This window comes from Rhinatrema bivittatum, chromosome 3, assembly GCF_901001135.1.
Source record: "Rhinatrema bivittatum chromosome 3, aRhiBiv1.1, whole genome shotgun sequence".
Taxonomy (NCBI): Eukaryota; Metazoa; Chordata; class Amphibia; order Gymnophiona; family Rhinatrematidae; genus Rhinatrema; species Rhinatrema bivittatum.
The window spans coordinates 251233485-251256072 of NC_042617.1; the positions used below are offsets into that span (position 1 = coordinate 251233485).

The window sequence follows — 22588 nt, forward strand, 5'->3', positions numbered from 1 at the left end:
AGAGAAGCACCTATACACACCACCATTGGGGCACATAATAGATTAAAATGGTCTCCAGAAATATGACTTAATTTTACTCCTGTCCTGACCCAGAAGTCAAATTTTCCACATTAGAAAGCACATGCTGTAATGTCTCTCTGCTAATACCTTCCTTTACATGGGATTTGCATGTAGCCAGGCTAATCATACAGCTGTTTTTTTTATTGTGTGCTTTTTCTGTGCTAAAACCCATATTACATAGCTGGGTAAGGTTAGCACTGAAAAAACCGCAGTAGGGCTCAGCCCCAAGGTAGGCAAGCCCCATCATGAATGTAGCAGGACTAAACAAGCTTCTTGACTTTTTCTTGCTGTCTCGGACATTGCAGCTCTCTGCTATCTCTACAAGTCCACCTTAAGGAGGTGGAATCCCCAACATGACCTCAGCTGGGAAGCTTTGCACATGCTCAATGGTGGCTGCTCTTTCTCTTCCAGAACAAAATGTGCAAGGGGAGAAAAGCACTGAAAAACCAAAATTTATAGCACATAGAACAGTTTGCATGCAAAATAAACCTTTAAAAGCTGCAAAGCTGCAAAGATTCAGAATAAAAGCAGAAACTTTCTGCCTCCCCACTACTGGAAATCCCTGCAAACCCCAGCCCCAGATTGGCAGAGAGGAGGGATTTTATCTGAAATCCTTAAGAATCAGCCCAACCTCCTCCTGTCTTTATTCATTTTTCTCAGCATCTGACCAGACCTGGGCTCCATCCCTACAGCTACGGAATTCAGAAGGAAATGTCTGAGCTGGCTTCTGATAAGGTAAGACATTTTCTATCCTAAAAGGAAAACTTTGCCCTGTTTAGCCTTTCTATCCTTCCCTCCTCAGCATAATGCAAGGATCTTTACTATACTGGGAAGGTTTGGGTTTTGGTCACTGTGAGATCAGCAGGGTACAGGGGGCATGGAGATTGTCTCTCTTTCCCTGCAGACTCTCTCTCTCTCTCTCTCATGCACACACGCAAAAGAACACTCACTTTCACACATATATTCTCATACACGCATAAACACCACTTGCTTTTCTATCTCACACACACACTCATATACAAACACATGCACTCTCTCTTCCCCAGGCCTGACCCCAGAAACGCTTCATCTTTCCTGCCCTTCAGACATCAACTCACCAACCTCCACCTGTTCAAATGCTGCTGCCTCCTTTTTCATATACATATCCCTCTCTCCATCTTGCTAGCTAGATGTTCTTCCTGCATCCAATCTGCAGAGGCTTGATACCTCTTTCTACTGCAACATATTGATGCAGCCTCCTGCTGCTGAATCATTCAGCACCAGGAGATTTCCAGTGTTTGTCTGGACACCAGACAATCTATACAAAATACCGAAATATTTAAGAGAACAGAGCTCTTGTTCATAAAATCTACTGGAGAGATGATCTCACAGACTGACGGTTATCTAGCAAACATTCTCATACACACATTGTAATGCAGCTGGAGAGAGAGGGGCTGAGGGTGTCCTGTTTGCTGTTCCAGGCATTGGTCACATTCAGCGATGTTGCTGCTTATTTCTGGGAAGTGGAGTGGAACATTTTGGGAGAATGGCAGAAGGAGCTATATAAGAAGATCATCAAGGAGATTCATGGCCTCCTCATGTCAAGGGGTAAATATGCCTTTTCTCTTATCTAACATCCACAGAACAATTGCTAGATGGATGCTGCAATTTTACCAGGGCTGGAAAAATCCCAGATACCAGTAGGTGATCCAGGGCTGGGTAAGGGTCAGAGGCAGGTAGCAAACAAGGATGGTCAATGTCCAGGCAAGGGTCAGTTCAAAGGAGAGTCAAGGACTGACACAAGAGGACAGGCAAGAAAGTGAGCGAACTGGACAGGATGAGACTAGGCTGGGTTGAATGGGACAAGGCAGGCTGGAGAGATGAAGAAAGGAAAGCAGGAGAAGCAAAAGGCACTGTACCAGGAATGCAGGAGAAACATTGCTGAGGCAAAGTAGGGACATCTAGGCTGCCCTTAAATAGGGCTAATGTTGATGATGTCATTGATGGGTGCCATGGCTTTTTCCTGCTGTGGGCCCTTTAAAAGCATGATGTTGGATGTGCGTGTGTCTAGGAGAGGAGCCAGAAGTGGTGGTCCCAGTGGCATTCTGCCACATGTGTGACGTCCCAGCACTGAGAGGAGGCGCGGCAGGCATTAGGGGTGAGTGCATCCCAAAAACTGCCAAACATAACACCAGTACTATAATATCTCATGCCAGGATCAGTGGTTGCCTCGATGGGGGGGTTGGGGGGGGGTGCAAATATGCTCAACGCCCTTGAGAAAGCATACTACATCTGGGTGCAAGGCTACCAAGTGACCTGCAATCCACCCCCTCTAACAGATTATGGCTGCAGTTTGCACCATTAGTGAATACAGGGCTAGGCTTCTCTAGGAAACCATGGTGTAGTAGCATCTGTATATGTCTAATGTGAGTGGTTCCACTTCCTGGATCATGATCAAATCTGTGTAACGTCTCCTTGTCCCGTCCTGGGGTTACCTTTTCACCCATCCTAGACGTCCACAATACTCTTATTATTCCACCTGATTCAGGGCCAGGGTGGTGGGAAGACATATAGAAGGCTGTCCCATGGATATGGCTGCACAAGTGCATCCATGCTGCTCTCTCTTGCGGCTGTAAACATTCTCTGCCGTGGCACTTTCTGCGTATGTCATCAAATCCCATTGTGGGCAACCCCCATTTGTTCACAGTCTGAACAAATGCTTCCTCTGCTAGCTCCCATTGTCCAAGAACCAGAGTCTGCCTGCTCAGGAAGTGCGCCTGTACATTGTTAGTTCCTGCTTCCAGCATTGCCGAGAGACCCTTGAAAAGGTCTCTGCACACCACTAATAGCCTTTCCCTGCACATACCTTGATCCTTCCCGACACCTGGGTTCATTGCCCCCTATCAGCAGATGGAGACAGAGGAAAACACCTCGTATCTAAGTAACCGTGCCACCTGCAGTTCATCAGTATTTCTCTGTCTCCAGCAGACGGCAGAGGCTGTTATTCCTGCAGTTCTGCAGTTGACTAATTTTTTTCAGCTAATTTTTTTTCTTTTGAGCCTTCCTCCCAGGGGTTTCTTTTATTTTTTTTTAGAATTCTTAGGGTTCTTCCCTGTCTGGTTGAGGTGGCCGAGCTGGGGGTTGGTACCCTTGTGTGTGCTTGGTCTGGATGCCCGTGAGGTGTAAATCTGGTTGTCCAGAACCCTCCCTTCACGACACCACTGACGTGGCTGCAGGCTCTTTACAGTACTTTTTACAAGAATTTTTTTGAGGGGATCCTCTGGTGGCTCTTCAGCAGGAGGTAAGTCTACCCAATGACGCCAGGCTGGTCCACTGCTTCATTCCTATTATAGAAGGTTGTTTACAGCACTTTTTTCGACGAGTGAGCCAAGATCACTCAGGACCAGTGGGTTCTCAATGTGATAAGAAACGGTTACGTTTTAGAATTTGCTTGTCCCATACGGGAACTTTTTCTAATTTCCCCATGCAGCTATCTGGTCAAGCAGGCGGTGGTACAGCTGACTCTAGACCGATTATGTCTGTTAAGTGCAGTAGGTACCAGTTCCCAGAGCGGAGCTCTGTCAAGGGAGATACTCCATTTATTTTCTGGTCCCCAAAAAGGAGGGACCCACAAAACAAGATGGTGCACGGTCTAGAAAAGCCACGAAGGTAAAGAAAACAAAAGCTAGACTGATACCTTGGAAAGAAATTTATTAGACAATATTGAAAGTGCCCGACTCTGGCCAAAGTTTCGCCCTATGGCTGCATCAGGGGCTCTACAATAAAATATAGTAAATTAAAATTAATAATAAAACAACCCCAATATTTTTAATAGCAAACAAATTTTGATAAATCAAATAAAATAGACAGCTTCATATATACAGTAAAAAAGATGGAGGAGAACAGATAAGATGTGGAACAGAGAAGAATTATTGAACATTACCTTTCATATTATCAACATATAGAGACAAGGCTCGATGTATTTCTCAGCTAGTGCTTGCTAAAGATAAAATTATGAAAATTGGTAAACACTATAAAAAATAAATTAAATTAAATTAAAAAACAAAGAAATAAAAAATAAAATTGAAACCCTGGCTTCAGACTTCCATCTCAGTCGGGGAGTGGGCATTGAAGTTCCCGATTGGATGGTAGTTACTACCGATGCCAGTCTCTCTGGGATGGGGAGCAGTTTGTCAGTCCCATTTGGTTCGGGATCCTGGTCTCCAAGACAGTCTGCGTGGTCTATGAACCGTCTAGAGACCAGGGTGGTTTGCTTGGCTTTGAAGGAGTTTCTGTCGTTACTATGGAATCATCCGGTTCGAGTTCTGTCGGACAATGTGACAACAGTAGCATATATAAATCGGCAGGGTGGAGCCAAAAACAAGGCAGTGGCTCTAGAGGCGCAGAGGTTGGTGCTCTGGGCGGAATGACATCTAGAGAGATTAGCGGCATCCCACATCGCAGGACCTATTAAAAAGCAGAATGAAAATACAAACAAAAAAACAAACTGAAATGTTTGTATGCTAATGCCAGAAGTTTAAGAAGTAAGATGGGAGAATTAGAATGTATAGCAGTGACCGACATAGACTTAATTGGCATCTCAGAGACATGGTGGAAGGAGGATAACCAATGGGACAGTGCTATACCAAGGTACAAATTATATCGCAATGAAAGAGAGGAGCACCCAGGAGGCAGTGTGGCGCTTTATGTCCGGGATGGCATAGAGTCCAACAGGATAAACATCCTGCATGAGACTAAATGCACAATTGAATCTTTATGGGTAGAAATTCCTTGTGTGTTGGGGAAGACTATAGTGATAGGAGTATATTACCGTCTACCTGGTCAAGATGATGAGACGGACAGTGAAATGCTAAGAGAAATTAGGGAAGCTAACCAAATTGATAGTGTGGTAATAATGGGAGATTTTAATTACCGCAATACTGACTGGGTAAATGTATTGTCGGGACATGCTAGAGAGATAAAGTTCCTGGATGGAATAAATGACAGCTTTATGGAGCAATTGGTTCAGGAACTGACAAGAGAGGAAGCAATTTTAGATCTAATCCTAAGTGGAGCACAGGATTTGGTGAGAGAGGTAACAGTGGTGGGGCCACTTGGCAATAGTGATCATAATATGATCAAATTTGAATTAATGACTGCAAGGGGGACAGTAAGCAAATTCACAGCTCTCATGTTAAACTTTCAATAGGGAAACTTTGATAAAATGAGAAAAACAGTTATAAAAAAACTAAAGGAGCAGCTACAAAGGTAAAAAGTGTGCAAGAGGCGTGGTCATTGTTAAAAAAAAATACCATCTTAGAAGCACAGTCCAGATGTATTCCACACATTAAGAAAGGTGGAAAGAAGGCAAAACGGTCACCAGCATGGTTAAAAGGGGAGGTGAAAGAAGCTATTTTAGCCAAAAGATCTTCATTCAAAAATTGGAAGAAGGATCCAACAGAAGAAAATAGGATAATGCATAAGCGTTGTCAAGTTAAATGTAAGACATGGATAAGACAGGCTAAGAGAGAATTTGAAAAGAAGTTGGCCGTAGAGGCAAAAACTCACAGTAAAAGCTTTTAAAAATATATCCGAAGCAGAAAGCCTGTGAGGGACTCAGTTGGACCGTTAGATGATCGAGGGGTTAAAGGGGCAATTAGAGAAGATAAGGCCATCGCGGAAAGATTAAATTATTTTTTTGCTTCAGTGTTTACTGAAGAGGATGTTGGGGAGATACCTGTATCAGAGAAGGTTTTCATGGGTAATGATTCAGATGGATTGAACCAAATCACGGTGAACCTAGAAGATGTGATAGGCCTGATTGGCAAACTGAAGAGTATTAAATCACCTGGACTGGATGGTATACACCCCAGGGTTCTGAAGGAACTCAAAAATGAAATTTCAGACCTATTAGTAAAAATTTGTAACCTATCATTAAAATCATCCATTGTACCTGAAGAATGGAAGGTGGCTAATGTAACCCCATTATTTAAAAAGGGCTCCAGGGGCGATCCGGGAAACTACAGACCGGTTAGCCTGATTTCAGTGCCAGGAAAAATAGTGGAAAGTGTTCTAAATATCAAAATCACAGAACATATAGAAAGGCATGGTTTAATGGAACAAAGTCAGCATGGCTTTACCCAAGGCAAGTCTTGCCTCACAAATCTGCTTCACTTTTTTGAAGGAGTTAATCAACAAGTGGATAAAGGTGAACCGGTAGATGTGGTATATTTGGATTTTCAGAAGGCATTTGACAAAGTTCCTCATGAGAGGCTTCTAGGAAAAGTAAAAAGTCATGGGTTAGGTGGCGATGTCCTTTCATGGATTACAAACTGGCTAAAAGACAGGAAACAGAGAGTAGGATTAAATGGACAATTTTCTCAGTGGAAGGGAGTGGGCAGTGGAGTGCCTCAGGGATCTGTATTGGGACCCTTACTTTTCAATATATTTATAAATGATCTGGAAAGAAATACGACGAGTGAGGTAATCAAATTTGCAGATGATACAAAATTGTTCAGAGTAGTTTAATCACAAGCATATTGTGATGAATTGCAGGAAGACCTTCTGAGACTGGAAAATTGGGCATCCAAATGGCAGATGAAATTTAATGTGGATAAGTGCAAGGTGATGTATATAGGGAAAAATAACCCATGCTATAGTTACACAATGTTAGGTTCCATATTAGGAGCTACTACCCAAGAAAGAGATCTGGGCGTCATAGTGGATAACACATTGAAATCATCAGTTCAGTGTGCTGCGGCAGTCAAGAAAGCAAACAGAATGTTGGGAATTATTAGAAAGGGAATGGTGAATAAAACGGAAAATGTCATAATGCCTCTGTATCGCTCCATGGTGAGACCGCACCTCGAATACTGTGACCAATTCTGGTCGCCGCATCTCAAAAAACCTATAGTTGCGATGGAGAAGGTACAGAGAAGGGCGACTAAAATGATAAAGGGAATGGAACAGTTCCCCTATGAGGAAAGGCTAAAGAGGTTAGGACTTTTCAGCTTGGAGAAGAGACGGCTGAGGTGGGATATGTTAGAGGTATTTAAAATCATGAGAGATCTAGAACGGGTTAATGTGAATTAGTTATTTACTCTTTCGGATAATAGAAAGGCTAGGGGGCACTCCATGAAGTTAGCATGTGGCACATTTAAAACTAATCGGAGAAAGTTCTTTTTCACTCAATGCACAATTAAACTCTGGAATTTGTTGCCAGAGAATGTGGTTAATGCAGTTAGTATAGCTGTGTTTAAAAAAGGATTGGATAAGTTCTTGGAGGAGAAGTCCATTACCTGCTAATAATTAAGTTGATTTAGAAAATAGCCACTGCTATTACTAGCAACAATAGCATGGAATAGACTTAGGGGTAGATTTTAAAAGAAGCGCGATCAGCCTATTTTTGCTTGCGCATCAGACTCAAGCAAAAGTACGCTGGATTTTAGTAGATACGCGCGGAGCCGCGCGTATCCACTAAAATCCTGGATCGGCGCGCGCAAGGCTATCGATTTTGTATAGCCTGCGCGCGCCGAGCCGCGCTGCCTCCCCCCGTTCCCTCCAAGGCCGCTCCGAAATCGGAGCGGCCTCGGAGGGAACTTTCCTTTGCCCTCCCCTCACCTTACCCTCCCTTCCCCTACCTAACCCACCCTCCCGGCCCTGTCTACACCCCCCCCTTACCTTTGTCGGGGGATTTACGCCTCCCGGAGGGAGACGTAAATCCCCGCGCGCCAGCGGGCCTGCTGCGCGCCGGGCCGCGACCTGGGGGCGGGTACGGAGGGCGCGGCCACGCCCCCGGGCCGTAGCCACGCCCCGTACCCGCCCCCAAAACGCTGCCGACACGCCCCCGCAACGCCGCGCGCTCCGGCCCCGCCCCCCGACACGCCCCCCTCCGAGAACCCCGGGACGTACGCGAGTCCCGGGGCTCTGCGCGCGCCGGGAGGCCTATGTAAAATAGGCTTCCCGGCGTGCAGGGCCCTGCTCGCGTAAATCCGCCCGGTTTTGGGCGGATTTACGCGAGCAGGGCTCTGAAAATCCGCCCCTTAGTTTTTGGGTACTTGCCAGGTTCTTATGGCCTGGATTGGCCACTGTTGGAAATCAGGATTGCTGGGCTTGATGGACCCTTGGTCTGACCCCAGTATGGCATGTTCTTCTTCTTATGAAACAGAGAATGTTTCAGGCGGAATTTCTTGAGTCGCACACACTTGGATAGAGGCGAGTGGGAACTCTCAGAGACAGCCATGCAGTTAATTCGAGATCGTTGGAGTCTACCTCACGTTGACCTTATGGCAACCTCTCGGAATACCAAGGCTTTCCAATTCTTCAGTTGCCGAAGACAGTACAGGGCCGAAGGGGTCGATGCTCTGGTTCTACCATGGCCTTTGGGAGTTCTACTATATGTTTTTCCTCTGTGGCTGCTGGTGGGCAAGGTTCTACGTCGCATAGAAAAGCATTGCAGAGAGGTGATTCTGGTGGCTCCGGAGTGGCCTCGGCGTCCGTGGTTTGCGGATCTGGTCAACCTTGCGTTGGACAGCCCACTTTGCTTCGGCCACCTGACGCATGTTCTTCGACAGGGTTCTATATTTTTCAACCAGGCTGCTACCTCCCTTCGAGCCGCTCTGAAGGGCTACGTTAAAGGATTTGACACTTAAGGTAATTTTACTTGACACCATTTGTTCAGCTAAAAGAATTTCTGAGTTACAGGAGTTACCTTGTCGAGATCCTTTCCTTCAGATTTCGGAATCTGGAGTTTCTTTATGGACAGTACCTTCCTTTTACCAAAGGTGGTTTCAATGTTCCATGTTAATCAGTCAGTGGAACTTCAGGCTTTTCCTAACTTACCGGCGTCGGATCCTAATGTGAGGGAGCTCAAACATCTAGATGTTCGGAGAGCTTTATTTTACCTCGAAATTACCAATGACTTTAGGAGGTTCGATCACCTCTTCGTGCTGTGGAGTGGTCCTAAAAGAGGCTCCAAGGCTTCTAAAGCCTCTATTGCACGATGGTTGAAGGAGGCTATTTCTTCCGCATATATTACACGGGGTCGTCCAGTTCTGGAAGGCTTGCATGCTCACTCCAAGCGGTCTCGTGGGCGGAAATTTGCAGAGCGGCGACTTGGAAGTCGTTGCATACTTTTGCAAGGCACTATCGCTTAGATGTTGGGAATCAGGCAAACCCTTCCTTTGGCGAGAGTGTTTTGCGAGCGGGACTCTCCAGGTCCCACCCTTGGTGGTACATCCCAGGTGTCTGGACTGATCTGGGGACGTACAGGGAAAGGAAAATTGGTTCTTACCTGCTAATTTTCATTCCTGTACTACCACTGATCAGTCCATAGCCCGCCCAATTAGAAGGGGGTTATATAAAGGGGAGAGTTGTCCACTCAGTTGTAAGATTGTTCTCTGTTGCATTCCATGTTCTTGTTAATTGTTTAATGGTTCCATATTTTTTGCTTTTATCTGCTTTGTTTTAGATATATTCTAACGAACTGCAGGTGGCTCGGTTGCTTAGATACGGTGTCAGCAAGGGTTTTTTTCTCTGTCTCCATCTGCTGATAGGGGGCGATGAACCCAGGTGTCTGGACTGATCCGTGGAACTACAGGAATGAAAGTTAGCAGGTAAGAACCAATTTTCCTTTCTGCTTCCTTTGACACCTGCCTGCTCTTAGTACTTCCTTGTTCACATAAGCTACTGCTGTGGCATTGTCTGATAACACTCTGACTGTTTTCCCTTCTGCCAAGGCCTCAGATTGACTAAGTCTAACCTGATCACTCTGTTCGCCAACTGATTTATTGGCTATGCCATTTCCAGGGCTGATCAGAGGCCTTGTATTATCTGACCTCAGCAATTGGTTCCCCAGCCCACCAGACTGGCATCTGTTGCCACTGTTATCCACTCTGGGATTTCCAGATTGACTCCTTATATCAGGTTGGACAGGAGAAGCCACCATCTTGGATTCTTTTTGGCCTGATCTGTCATTGGAATCTTTATATCTAACCGATGTCCCTGAGGTGACTACCTTGCCAGTAAAGCTCTATGCAATGGCTACATATGGGCTCTTGCACTAGGTTTATTGCTGCTGTCATTGACCCCAGCATCTGCAAGTACATCCAAGCTCAAGGCGCTCTGCCTTACCCAGCCTCCTTATCTGTCCCTGTGACTTAGTGATACTTTCGTTTGTCATATATACTTTCTCTATGTTCTATCTGAACCTTGCTCCTAGGTACACTAGGTACTGTGTGGGTTGTAGCTGGCTCTTGGCCCGATTCACCACCCAGCCTAACCCTTCCGTCCCTTGAATCACACTCTATATTGCTTGTTTATTTTCTTGAAAGTATTTGGCCCTGATTAGCCAGTCATCCAAATAGGGGTGGACCTTCACTTCTTCTCTGCATAAAAATGCTGCTGTTACCACTTTGACATTGATAAAGGTTCATGGTACCATGGCAAGGCCAAGAACTGGTTTCCCAGGACCAGAAACCATAAACATTTCTGACGCTGCATTCTGATGGGAATATGAAAATATGCCTCTGATATAAGGAAGTTAAAAACTCCCCTTTCCTTACCAACATCATTACTGATTTCAAGATCTACATTCTGAAATGTGGTACCCTTAGGGATCTGTTTACATACTTTAAATCTAGCACTGGGCGAAAGGTCCATTCTGTCTTTGGAATCACAAAATAGATGGAGAATCTAAGATGGGCACTGGTTTTATTTCTTGCAGTGTCTCTTTGATGGCCTTGTATATTTTTTGGAGGCTTCCTGAATCAGTGCGGCCAGCTCGAGGGTATAACCTTCTTGAATAATTTCTAGGTCCCACCGGTCCTTCGTAATATGGGTCTACTCCCTAAATAAAATCCTCAAACATCCTCTTATCGGAGGAAGGGAGAAGTGGAACCTTAAACTATCAAGGTGCATGCCTGGATCCTGTCGGATCCCTTGACCTCTCCTCCTGTCCTTTTCTACTCCCCTGAAATGGTTGCAACTTTGCTGGTGGTCATGATTTCTGGGTACTAAAAAGCCTGCCTGGCATTATACAGTCTAACATCCTTGCACTTGCTTCAGGTAAAAGTTCCTCTCGAGTACCATCTGCACTAGGGGTGTCCAACTCCGGTCCTCAAGAGCCACAAACAGGTCAGGTTTTCATGATATCCACAATGAATATGCATGAGATAAATTTGCATGCAATGGAGATGGTGACTGGAGTTGGCCACTCCGACCTATTCTTAACTTCTGGGAGTCTCTGGGATTTAGATTCTCTCAGTTTCTTCATCAGTTTCTCCAATTCTTCCCCAAACAATAGACTTTCTGAAGGGTAACTTATTCAGTCTGGCCTTGGAGGCTGAATCTGCTGACCAAGCTCCTCAGCCACAATAAGCATTTGGTTGTTGTTACTGTTGCTATCTGTTTGAAAGATGCCCTAATCAGGTTATACAATGTATCCATCAATAATGCCATTCCTGATTCTAAGCAGACTGTCTCCTCGGCAGGAGCCTGGGATCCCTTGATTTCTGACTCTGGCTGTAATTGTTGAAACCAGTACATCATTGCTCTAGGCACATAGCCCCTACAAATAGCCATCTGCAGTTAAAGGCTTGGTAATTCAAAACATTCCTATCTTGGGGGTTCTTCAGTGCTGAACCCCATTCTACTGGGATAGTTGATCTCCATGCAACAGCTGCCATTGACATGATTACCTTTGGCAGTTGGAGCAAGGTGTCCTATTGTCCCTACTGTATTGGGTATAACAGACCCATAGTCCTTTTACTCCCAAAGGCTGCATCCAGGCTTTCCCACTTGGCTCTGATCATCTCCAAAATAGCTGGGTATAAGTGGAAGGCTCTCACTTGCTTCCTAATATCCTTCAAAATAGTCACCTCTTGAGTCCACCCCTTTATCCCCTGGTGCAGGTGGTACTTGAGAGGAACTCTTTCCTGAAGCAGGTTCAAGGATGTTAGACCGTATATTGCCAGACAGGCTTTTTAGGCATTGGGAAAACTTCACAATCAGCTCTGCCAGTTCCTCTTTCCTAAGTAGCCTTACAGCTGATTCTTTCATGACTGAAGATGTTAATACTATTTCTTCTCACTCATCCAGGGACTCCACACCCTCCGTTATCAAACCCAGGTGACCACTGTGGACCTTAATGGGGATGGATCCCATCTTGGCCTCTTTAAGGGATGCCCCTGTCCCTTAGGGTCTAGTGCCATCCTATTCTCTTTGACTATCTCTTCTGTGCCTTCTTTCCACTGACTATAGACTTTAGGCATGAGCATTATACATTTGGTGGAAAAGCCATTCTCTTCCCTGGTGTGAGGGGAAATAGGACCCGGAAACCCTGGACAAGTGTAATCCCCCTTTCCTCAAGGGTCACCTTCAGAGACTACAGAGGGAGATTGGTACTACTTCTGCATCCCTGGAAGCAGATAAAGCCCATCAGGGAATCAGAATCCGTCTGGGCCTCCCAGACGGATTCTGGGAGGCCCAGGAGAAGGCTTACCCACAGCTCAACACAGTCCAGTGTCCACATCTGTGTTTCCAAAATGAATGTTATTTGTAAATCCAAATGATAAACAGTGAAAAAATAGTAAAGTCTTGAATAGCTGGTTACATTCCAACATTCAATGAATTCTCACTCTTTTCTGACCAGGAGAAATCCTACTCACCCACACTTCAGTCCCAAGACCTTTGGGGCAACTTCATACTTAGACAGTTCATGTACTGGAGCTTTCCCAGACACAGATTTTACCCTTGTTCTTAGTAGGGTGTCCTCTCTCTAGTAGGCCACTAATCCTTTTCTCCAACTTGGAATCAGCCTTATTCCTTGTTGCAGAAATCTTTGGCTGCCTCACAAGCCCTATCTCTTCTCAGGACTTTAAAGACAACAACTAACATATGCCTGGGGTCAACATATATAGGCTCTCACTAAACCCAAGCTGTTCCCTGTGGAGGGAAAGTAACTCCTCTAGTTACTACCCTACCTCCTCAATTACATCATTTTTTTTTGCAGCACCAATTCTCTACATCCCCCCTTGCACCCCCTCCTTAATAGAGAGGATGCGTGCAGCTGAAAGAGCTCTGCATTTACCCAGAACTCACAGACCTTTTCCTGAACTCTGGAAAGCAGGAACTTCCGCCAACCACCTAGAACATGTTAGTGACCCTAGGTAGGGTTACCCCTCCCCCCCACAAAAACAAAATGGTAACCATTTTATAAAACCCATAGTCACTACACAATAATACACATGAAGCATTTATATCCTTTCCCACTCTCTTTCCAAGAAGCTGTCCAATGGAGTTATCCATTTCCAGTGATTCCTATATCCAGCATAGGTAGCCTAGAATTCAAAATTTAAGTGAATGCTACACCCGTAAATTATTCACGATTAGTACAGCACATGGATAACACACATCACTACCCCCCTTACAACCAAAGAAATAAACCCCTCCCTCAACAATAAAAAAGTCTGGTACTCCCCTGAACTCAAGAAAATTAAACGTAACCTAAGAAACATTGAAAAGAATTGGCAGAAAGATCCCACCCCAACCTTACTGGCCACCTACAAAACTACCCTCCACTACCACAGAACTACCAGCCTGAAAACCAAATGCGATTTCTACGTCCTAAAAATCCATAACTTCCAATACAACGCCAAAGCTCTCTTTTCTTATGTTTCCGATCTTACTAAATCTTCTTCCCCCTCTATACCTGTCTCCGACCTGAAAACCAAATGCAATGATCTTGCCCTCTACTTTAATGACAAAAACACTAACCTTTTACTGAAACCCCCCCCTCCAAACATCTCTCCTAGCAATACCCCAAAGAACCTTAGTACTGTCATCGACTCCTTTGATACCATCTCAGTTTCAGAAACCGAATCCCTTATAAAGAAAATTAAACCAGCATCTCACCCAGCTGATCCAAGCCCACCTAATTCCCTCAAATCTATCTCAAACATCCTAGCCAGACCCCTCTCTGAAATCATCAACTCATCCCTCACACATGGTAATGTTCCTGCCACCCTGAAACAAGCTATAGTCAAACCCATCTTAAAGAAACCCAACCTGGATTCGCCCAAACCTGCCAATTTCAGACCTATCACAAAGGCCACTCATACATCCTAGCCATGTTCGATATCTCCTCTGCCTTTGACACTATTAGCCACCAAATCCCATTAAACAGACTAACAGAAATTGGCATAACCAGCACTGCCCTGCTATGGTTTAAATCATACCTCAACAATAGACAATATAAAGTCAAAATAGGAAACGAGTCAGTTCCCATCAAATCTACCCATGGCGTACTCCAAGGCTCCTCTCTATCCTCCACCCTCTTCAACATCTACATGTTGCCTCTCTGCCAACTCCTATCTGACCTAGGTCTCACTCACTTCATCTATGCGGACGACTTCCAAATTCTAATTCCCATCACTGAATCTATCCCCAAATCCCTCCAAATCTGGGAAAACTGTCTATCTTCAATAGATCACCTCCTCACAAATCTAAACCTCGCCCTCAATACCTCCAAAACTGAACTCCTTCTTATATCCCATAAATTATTTATATGTTACCTAGTTCATCATATTATATTATGTTATCTGTTATATGTACGGGCACTGCCCAATGGTTTTTTGTTCACTGTGAACCGATACGATGTGCGAACGGATATCGGTATAAAAGAAATGTTAAATAAATAAAAATAAAATAAATATCCCATAACCAAACCACTACTCCCCCGGCCGACACTAACCCTGATCACCCCACACCCCCCATTCTATACCACATTAGAGACCTTGGCATCATAATTGACAGCCAACTTAACCTAAAGAAATTCATTAACTACACCATGAAAGACTGCTATTACAAACTACATGTCCTCAAAAAACTCAGACCCCTCCTCCATCTTAACGACTTCTGCACTGTCTTCCAGGCTATCTTCTCAACGCACAATTAAACTCTGGAATTTGTTGCCAGAGGATGTTGTTAGTGCAGTTAGTATAGCTGTGTTTAAAAAAGGATTGGATAAGTTCTTGGAGGAGAAGTCCTTTACCTGCTATTAATTAAGTTGACTTAGAAAATAGCCACTGCTATTACTAGCAACAGTAACATGGAGCAGACTTAGTTTTGGGGTACTTGCCAGGTTCTTATGGCCTGGATTGGCCACTGTTGGAAACAGGATGCTGGGCTTGATGGACCCTTGGTCTAACCCAGTATGGCATGTTCTTATGAGTTTCACTACCAATACAAAATTCTCCCTTTTGGGCTCTTATCTGCCCTAAGAGTCTTCACAAAGGGGTAGATTTTCAAAGCAGTGCACACAGTTCCTGGCATGCACATTTGGATGTGCCGACTTTATAACATGTGTGTGCTGGCGCTCACATGTTATAAAATCAGAAGGCCAAGTAGGCAGTGCACACAGAGGGAGGCAAATTTTCATAAAATATGTGCGGCAGTGCAATCAGGCCTTCCCCAGTTCCCTCCCAGTCTGCTCCAGTTAAGAAGTGGACTGAGAGGTAACTTCCCTACCCCACTACCTACATTTCCTCCCTCTTCCCCTCTCCTCCCCACCCCCTAAACCTAACCTACCTTCCCTATTTTATTACTTACTCTTCCTCTGGAGCAGAAGCAAGTTACACACGCTGGCTGACTGCCGGTGCGTACTTCTCCGGAACAGCAGCTAATGGCCACTGTCCCAGCTGGCTTCTGCCCTGCCCCTTTTTCAGGGCCTAGCACTTGTGCACATACTGGGTTACGGGTCCATTATAAAATGTGCGCTGTGTGCGCAAGGGCCAGCCACACGCGTAAATCCCGGTTTTTATGCGTGTAAGCCTTTGAAAATTTGGCCTAAAGTGTTTAGTGTAGCTGTGGCTCGCCTCCGACAAACAGGGATCCACATATTTCTTTACCTGATAATATCTCAGGACTGCAAAGCTCTACAACTAGACCTTCGACACACAATAGAATGCCTGGAAACATTAGGGTTTCTTATAAATTATTAAAAATTTGATTTTGAATCCAACGCAGGTCTTGCAGGTCATAGGAGCAAGAACAGACACTATCCAATCCAGGGTATTCCTCTTGAGAGACAATCTTGTCTCAAGCAGTCTTGCCAGAACTAGACTTCTGTCTGGAAAATATTAGTCATTCTAGACCATATGGCCGTGGCCATTCAAATGGTTCCCCCACACTCATCTACATATGTGACGACTATAGTGAGGCCTAAGAGCTCAATGATCACAGGTGACAACCACTCTCGGTCAGACTCCTAACTGCTTCAATGAAATGGGACAATTCTTGGTGGATGAACCTAGAAATCCTACATATTAGGATGCCTCTGTGTCCACCCCCACATCAACTAATCCTCATGATAGATGCTCTACTCAGGGTTGGGGGGGGGGGTGCCTTCTTCAATACAAGATGCAAGGACATTGGTCAAAGCAGGAAACAATGTTCCAGATCAACTTGCTGGAACTCACAGCAATTCGCAACACGCTAGTGGCATTCGAATACTAGCTAGAGGGAAGAACAGTAATGATACACACGAACAATCAAGTTGCTATGTTCTACATAAACAAGGAGGGTCTGGTTCTCTGATTTTATGCAAAAAGGCCTCTTTTCTGAGAAGGGGCAACTTATTGCAACCCTAAGCTTGAGACTCCAAGACAACATGGCTAATTCAGCCTACTTATCGACAAAAAAAAAAGCAAGTTTGACTACCATAAATGGTGTATTCCATAGATTGAAGGATGAATTAGCCTGCATATCCACCCTCGTCCCTGGCAGTCTCTACATACCACGGGACATAGTCCCTAAACTTTGTACGAATTAAGGAGATTCGACTTTGTTCAACTGCGCGGGAAATGCTGACATGAGCAGAGCAGCAAAGCTTCGTGCTGCTAGAGAGAGCTCCACATCATGCACCGTCAGTTGATGTCACCTAAGACAGCATGGCTAATTCATCCTGCTATCTACAGAAAACACCATTTACAGTAAGCAAACTTGCTTTTTTTTCATTAGGGGACCCCCCCCCCCCCCCATTGGGAGTCTCTGCCAGAAGGAGATGGGGAGGGGGAGAGAAGAGGATTGAGAGACTTGGAGAATGATCCCAACATGGCCAAGTTTTGGACAAAGTCCTTCATCAGGGGGGTGCAGCATATGTCCAAAAATGACTGTCCCAATGTCGATAGTATCACAGTGTTTAACAGCACAATTCCATAATGGCGGATGTGTTCTCCATCAAACATCCACGTTTATATAAACTACCATGTGACTCTAAACAAACCAATCCTCATCGTCGTTTATGCCAAAGGACAACCAGTCCAGTTCTTTCTTTAAATCTGCAGTCTGAACAGCATGAAGGATTAAACGAAGAACTGTACTGATTGTCTTTGGTATAAACGAAGATGAGGATTGGTTTGTTTAGAGTCACATGGAAGTATGGAATTGTGCTGTTCAACACTGTGATACTATCGACATTGGGACAGTCATTTTTGGACTTATGCTGTGCTCCCTGAAGCAGGATGTTGTCCGAAACTTAGCCATGTTGGGATCATTGAGCAGCTAAGAACAAGTTGGCTAAGATAAAAGCATTTTTAAGTTTGTAACACGGTGTGTGTGTGAATAACGGTCAAACGTGGAAAACAGTATCTAGCAGAAGAGATATTTTGGCAGAGATAAAGTTGAGATAAAATGTTATTAACAAACATTTAAAAAAAAACATTTTTTTTATTGAAGATGAAAAGCAAAGCATGTTCAAGTTCATTCTCTGATTGTAAATATTACGCTTAACATAAGGCTTAGGGGTAACCATCACGGAGCAGCAGTTACTACCCTTAACAGAGTCATAGGGTTAACCTGCATGGAGTGGCAGTTACGCCATATGAACCTTGCTGAGCAGACTGGATAGACCATTTGATCTTTTTCTGCCATGTTACTATGTCAGGTTAGTGCACTTTTAAACTCTCAGTGCATTAACATACCATTAGCTTACGGTATAGGGAGTTAAATCTTATTAGCATGTGAGTAAAGAAAATGTGTGCTGAAGTTCAGCATATATTCTTTGCTCATGTTTTAATACATTGGCCATTTTGTCAAGCAAATACTCACCCCAAAGCTAATACAATGCAAGCTCCCACTACTCCATTGGAAGAGGAACAGATAAAACCCACAGGGGTTTATTTATTTCTTACACAAAAGGCCGGATTTTAAATGGCCTGCATGTGCCACGCGAATTTCAAAGGGTCCGGCCACACGCGTAAACCCTGGTACGTGCACAAGTGCCAGGGCCTCTTCAAAGGGGCGGGCCAGGGGGTGGGGTCTAGGTGGGGCTCCATTGTACGCTGTCCCAATGACTCGTGCGCCGGCAGCCGGCCAGCGTGCGCAACTTACTTGAGCTCTGGCCTTGAAGTAAGTTGAAAAACAAAACAACAAAAAAGGATAGGCAGGGTTTAGGGGATGGGGAGGAAAGGGGAAGAGGGAGGGAGTTTAGGTAGGGGGATAGGGAAGTTCCCGCCCAGTCTACTTCTTAATTAAAGTGGACTGGGAGGGAACTGGGGAAGGACCAATTGAGTTGTCGCGTGTAATTTGCAAAAGTTCACCCCCCTTGCGCACACCGCCCGCACATTTATTTATTTATTTATTTATTTATAGTTTTTTATATACCGCCGCTCATCAAAGATATCACGTCGGTGTACAATGAACAGGAACTTACGCCGGAGCGTTATACATTTAACAGGATTAAATAAGCATTATACATTTAACAAAAGTAAGAATATATATATTTGAACATAAAACAAGTAGAATCTTTTAAAACAGAACTATCATTTAGGATTAACTGAGCTGAGTTAAACAGAGCTGGAAAGTAAAGGGATTTTAGGAAATTAGGTAAGAGGTTAGGGACAGGTTATAACATGCGCATGTTATAAAATCGGCACAAGCATCTTTTAAAATCTACCCCTTAGTCAATAACTTTATGGACGTACACATGTGCGCACAAATGCTGGCTCTACCGCGTAAGTGGGGGGATTTTAAAAACGCGTTTTTAAGCAATAGCCCTTTTTCCCAGTTCACCCAGTTAACAGATTGGACTTCTAAACCCCTGTTATATAGCTTTCCCTTTTAACCTCGACCCTTAAAACCCCGCTGACTCATCTAGTTTTGTTTTGTTTTTATTTTATTTATTATTTAACAGTTTTATATACCGAAATTCTTGTAAGGGTTTACAAATCAGTTCGGTTTTAAATACTTTTATGCCATCCAAGCCAAAGTAAGTTACACGGTAGGGGGACCCCGGCGCACCTGTGCACGTAATACTTACGTGCAAAGTTTCAAGGTACTTTCCGGAACACCCTTGTCCCACCTTTGCTCCACCCAGATTATATTCATGCCACGTCCATTTTTTTTTTTTTAACTTTTTGATTTGTGCACATACCTGAAGATACGTGCATACTTGGGTGCTTCTAAAATCCACACGGTGGGGTATCGATTTAAAAATGTGCGCGATCGCGTACTTTGTTCGCGCACCAGGCGCAAACAAAGTACGCTGGATTTTATAAGATACGCGCGTATCTTGTAAAATCCGAGGTCGGCGCGCACAAGGGGGTGCAACATTTGTACAACCTGTGCGCGCCAGCCAGCACGCGCTGCCTGTCCCATCCGAGGCCGCTCTGATTTCAGAGGGCCTCGGAGGGAACTTTCCTTCACCCTCCCCCCACCTTCCCCTACCTACCTAACCCACCCCCCCCCCGGCCCTATCTAAACCCCCCCCTTACCTCTGTTTCCACGATTTAACGCCTGCTAAAAGCAGACATAAATCTGCGCGCGCCAGCGGGCTGCTGGCGCGCCACTCAACTGACCCGGGGGCTGGTCCGGAGGCCTCGACACGCCCCAGGGCCGGCACCCGGCCCCCCGGGCCCCGCCCCCGAAACGCCACGGCCCGCCCCCGAAACGCCACGTCATTTCGGGAACGACCCAGACACACCCCTCCCCCGCCCCTTTTATGAAGCCCCGGGACTTACGGGCGTCCGGGGCTCTGCGCCGCTGGCGGCCTATGCAAAATAGGCACGCCGGCTCGCGAGGGGCCCTGCGTGTGTAAATCCGGCTGGATTTACGCGCGCAGGGCATTTAAAATCCACCCCGGTGTACGCCGGCCCAAGACCCTCATAGATTCTCCCGGCTTAGCGCGTGTAGGGCTTTTAAAATCGACCTTATATATACCACAAAATCCCATACAATGTTTTGATGCAATTCTACAAGTACAAATTTAAAATGTACTTTTCCTTTATTACTTTTTTACAGGTTATTCAATTGTTAATCCTGATGTAATATTCAAGATTAAAAAGGAAGATGAGAAATATTTCACTCAAAACTGTGAGTGGGAGGGAAAAGAAAACATGAAAGACCCCTCCATGAGTAAGTAAATGTTTTGGATTTAAAGGGCTCTGCATTTTCAGATCCCAGGAGAAAGGCCACTATCATCAAACATTTAGAGACTTAAAATCCATTTCCTAATATATTAGCAGGTCGTTCTTGAATCCTTCTAGACATGTTTGTTTTCTCATCACAGGCCTTCCAATTGTAACATCTGTGTTCTCAATGAGCATTAAACAAGAGGAAGATCTGCCCTTCCTGGATCCTTCTGAATCAAAGATGACTAAAAAGATTCATCCTCCTGTAATAGGTAAGTATAACATTCCTCTCGACATCTGTCAAAATGTCAATCGTTGCCATTTTGTATTTTGGTGCTGGTGGGTAAGAGGCCATCATCTTGACTTGCTCGCAGTGTCTGTTTTCATATCTTGGATGGAGTAAGTTGGCTGTGGAGGGTGGGCATTTGACGGAGGTGGGGGACACAGGAGGCGGGTCAGACTGGAAAGGCCCTTCATCCTGGAGTGTCATTGACTAAGACATCTGTATAGTTAAAAGCGAGGGAGGGAGGTAACATGCCCAGTAAGAACATTGTGGCTTGATTTAATCATTGAGACATAACATGAGAGCTTTACTGCATCTGGGGGGGGTTATAGTTATGGTTTTACATTGCTAATGCGTTAATGTAAATCACAGTGCATAAAGCAATTTGGAGTAATACATTTTAATATTAATGACCAGATTTGTTTGATTTTGTATGCGACACTGCTCATTAACATTTTTATTTATCTTGATCCACTTTAAGTCTGTATTAAAGTTGTTAATGTGGACAAATATGGACTAGCATACTCAACAGCTTTAATGGTAACATACATTAACATGTGTTTAAGGAGCATGAATGCTTGCACCTTAGTATATTGGTCCCCTATTGTATAGCCAGGAGTATGAGGAGGGCAAAAGACCAATAGGAAGTGAATAAAGGGAATGCCCTGATATTATCTTGCAGAAGAAGTGAAGGTAAAAAAAATGTGACGTCCCTAGGTATGAGGAGAGGCACTGAACAGTCACAGACTGATGGAGCCAAGAGGCAAATTGGGCTTGAAAATATTCAAAGGGAGAACTTGGATGATGGTAAAGGACAGGATTTTTTTTTTAAGGTGAGAGATGTCCAGAGAAACAGTTTGTATTTCAAAAAAGGTATTAGATTGAGGAATGAGAGAATAAGGTCAAGAATGCAAAGCATTCTAATGGAAAGTATTCTAAAAACAAAAGCACAGAACATATAGAAAGACATGGTTAATGGAACACAGCCAGCATGGATTTACCCAAGGGAAGTCTTGCCTCACAAATCTACCAATTTTTTTAAGTGGTTAATAAACAGGGATAAAAGTGAACTGGCAGATGTCAAGTATTTGGATTTTCAGAAGGCATTTGATAAAGTCCCTAATGAGAGGCTTCTAAGAAAATTAAAAAGTTATGGGATAAGAAGCGATGTCCTTTCATGAATTGCAAACTGGTTAAAAGACAGGAAACAGTAGGATTAAATGGTAAGTTTTCTCAGTGGGAAAAAATAACTAGTGTAATGCCTCAGGGATCTGTACTCTGGACCAGTGTTTTTCAGTATTTTTTTTTAATTCTTTATTTTCAAATTATTGAATTTTGCCCAAGAATACAAATCTTGTACAAAAAATGTGATGCTTTTACAAGGAATATATCAAGGTAAATGGAATATAACTATAAACCATATAGATAATAAGAATTATCTGCATCTAGGATATAGGAAATTTGGAGAGGCAGATATAAGAGCGTCATACAGGTAATTCAATAATATAAGGAAAAACAAGTTACGTCGAGTAGTGTTACAACTTATTACTTATGCCAAATCATTAGTGGATGCTTCTCGGGTACGTGCAACTAAAAATGCTCTAAGATGTTCAGGCTCCTGAAACACATAATTAACATTTAAATATCTTACACAGCATTTACACGGCTATCTTAACATAAATCGAGCACCTAGTTGAAGTGTATCAGATCGCATTATAAGAAAATGTTTTCATGTGTTTGAGTAACCTTAATCACATCTGGATAAATCCAGATTTGACGACCATAAAACAAAGATTGTCTATTCCTGAAGAAAAGTCTCAGTATGTTATTGTGATCTGACAAAAAGGCAAAAGAAACCAGG

General features: G+C 44.1%; 1 protein-coding gene across 1 annotated transcript in view; it reads left to right on the forward strand.

Moving 5' to 3' along the window:
- Positions 1-461: 461 nt before the first annotated feature.
- LOC115087348 (zinc finger protein 583-like) overlaps positions 462-22588 on the forward strand; it is a 58449-nt gene continuing 36322 nt past the window's right edge. The window contains exons 1-4 of the mRNA XM_029594456.1: positions 462-795; positions 1521-1647; positions 20335-20448; positions 20603-20716. Coding sequence (XP_029450316.1) covers positions 772-795; positions 1521-1647; positions 20335-20448; positions 20603-20716 — 379 coding nt within the window. The 5' untranslated portion in view covers positions 462-771. The remainder of the gene's footprint in view (positions 796-1520; positions 1648-20334; positions 20449-20602; positions 20717-22588) is intronic.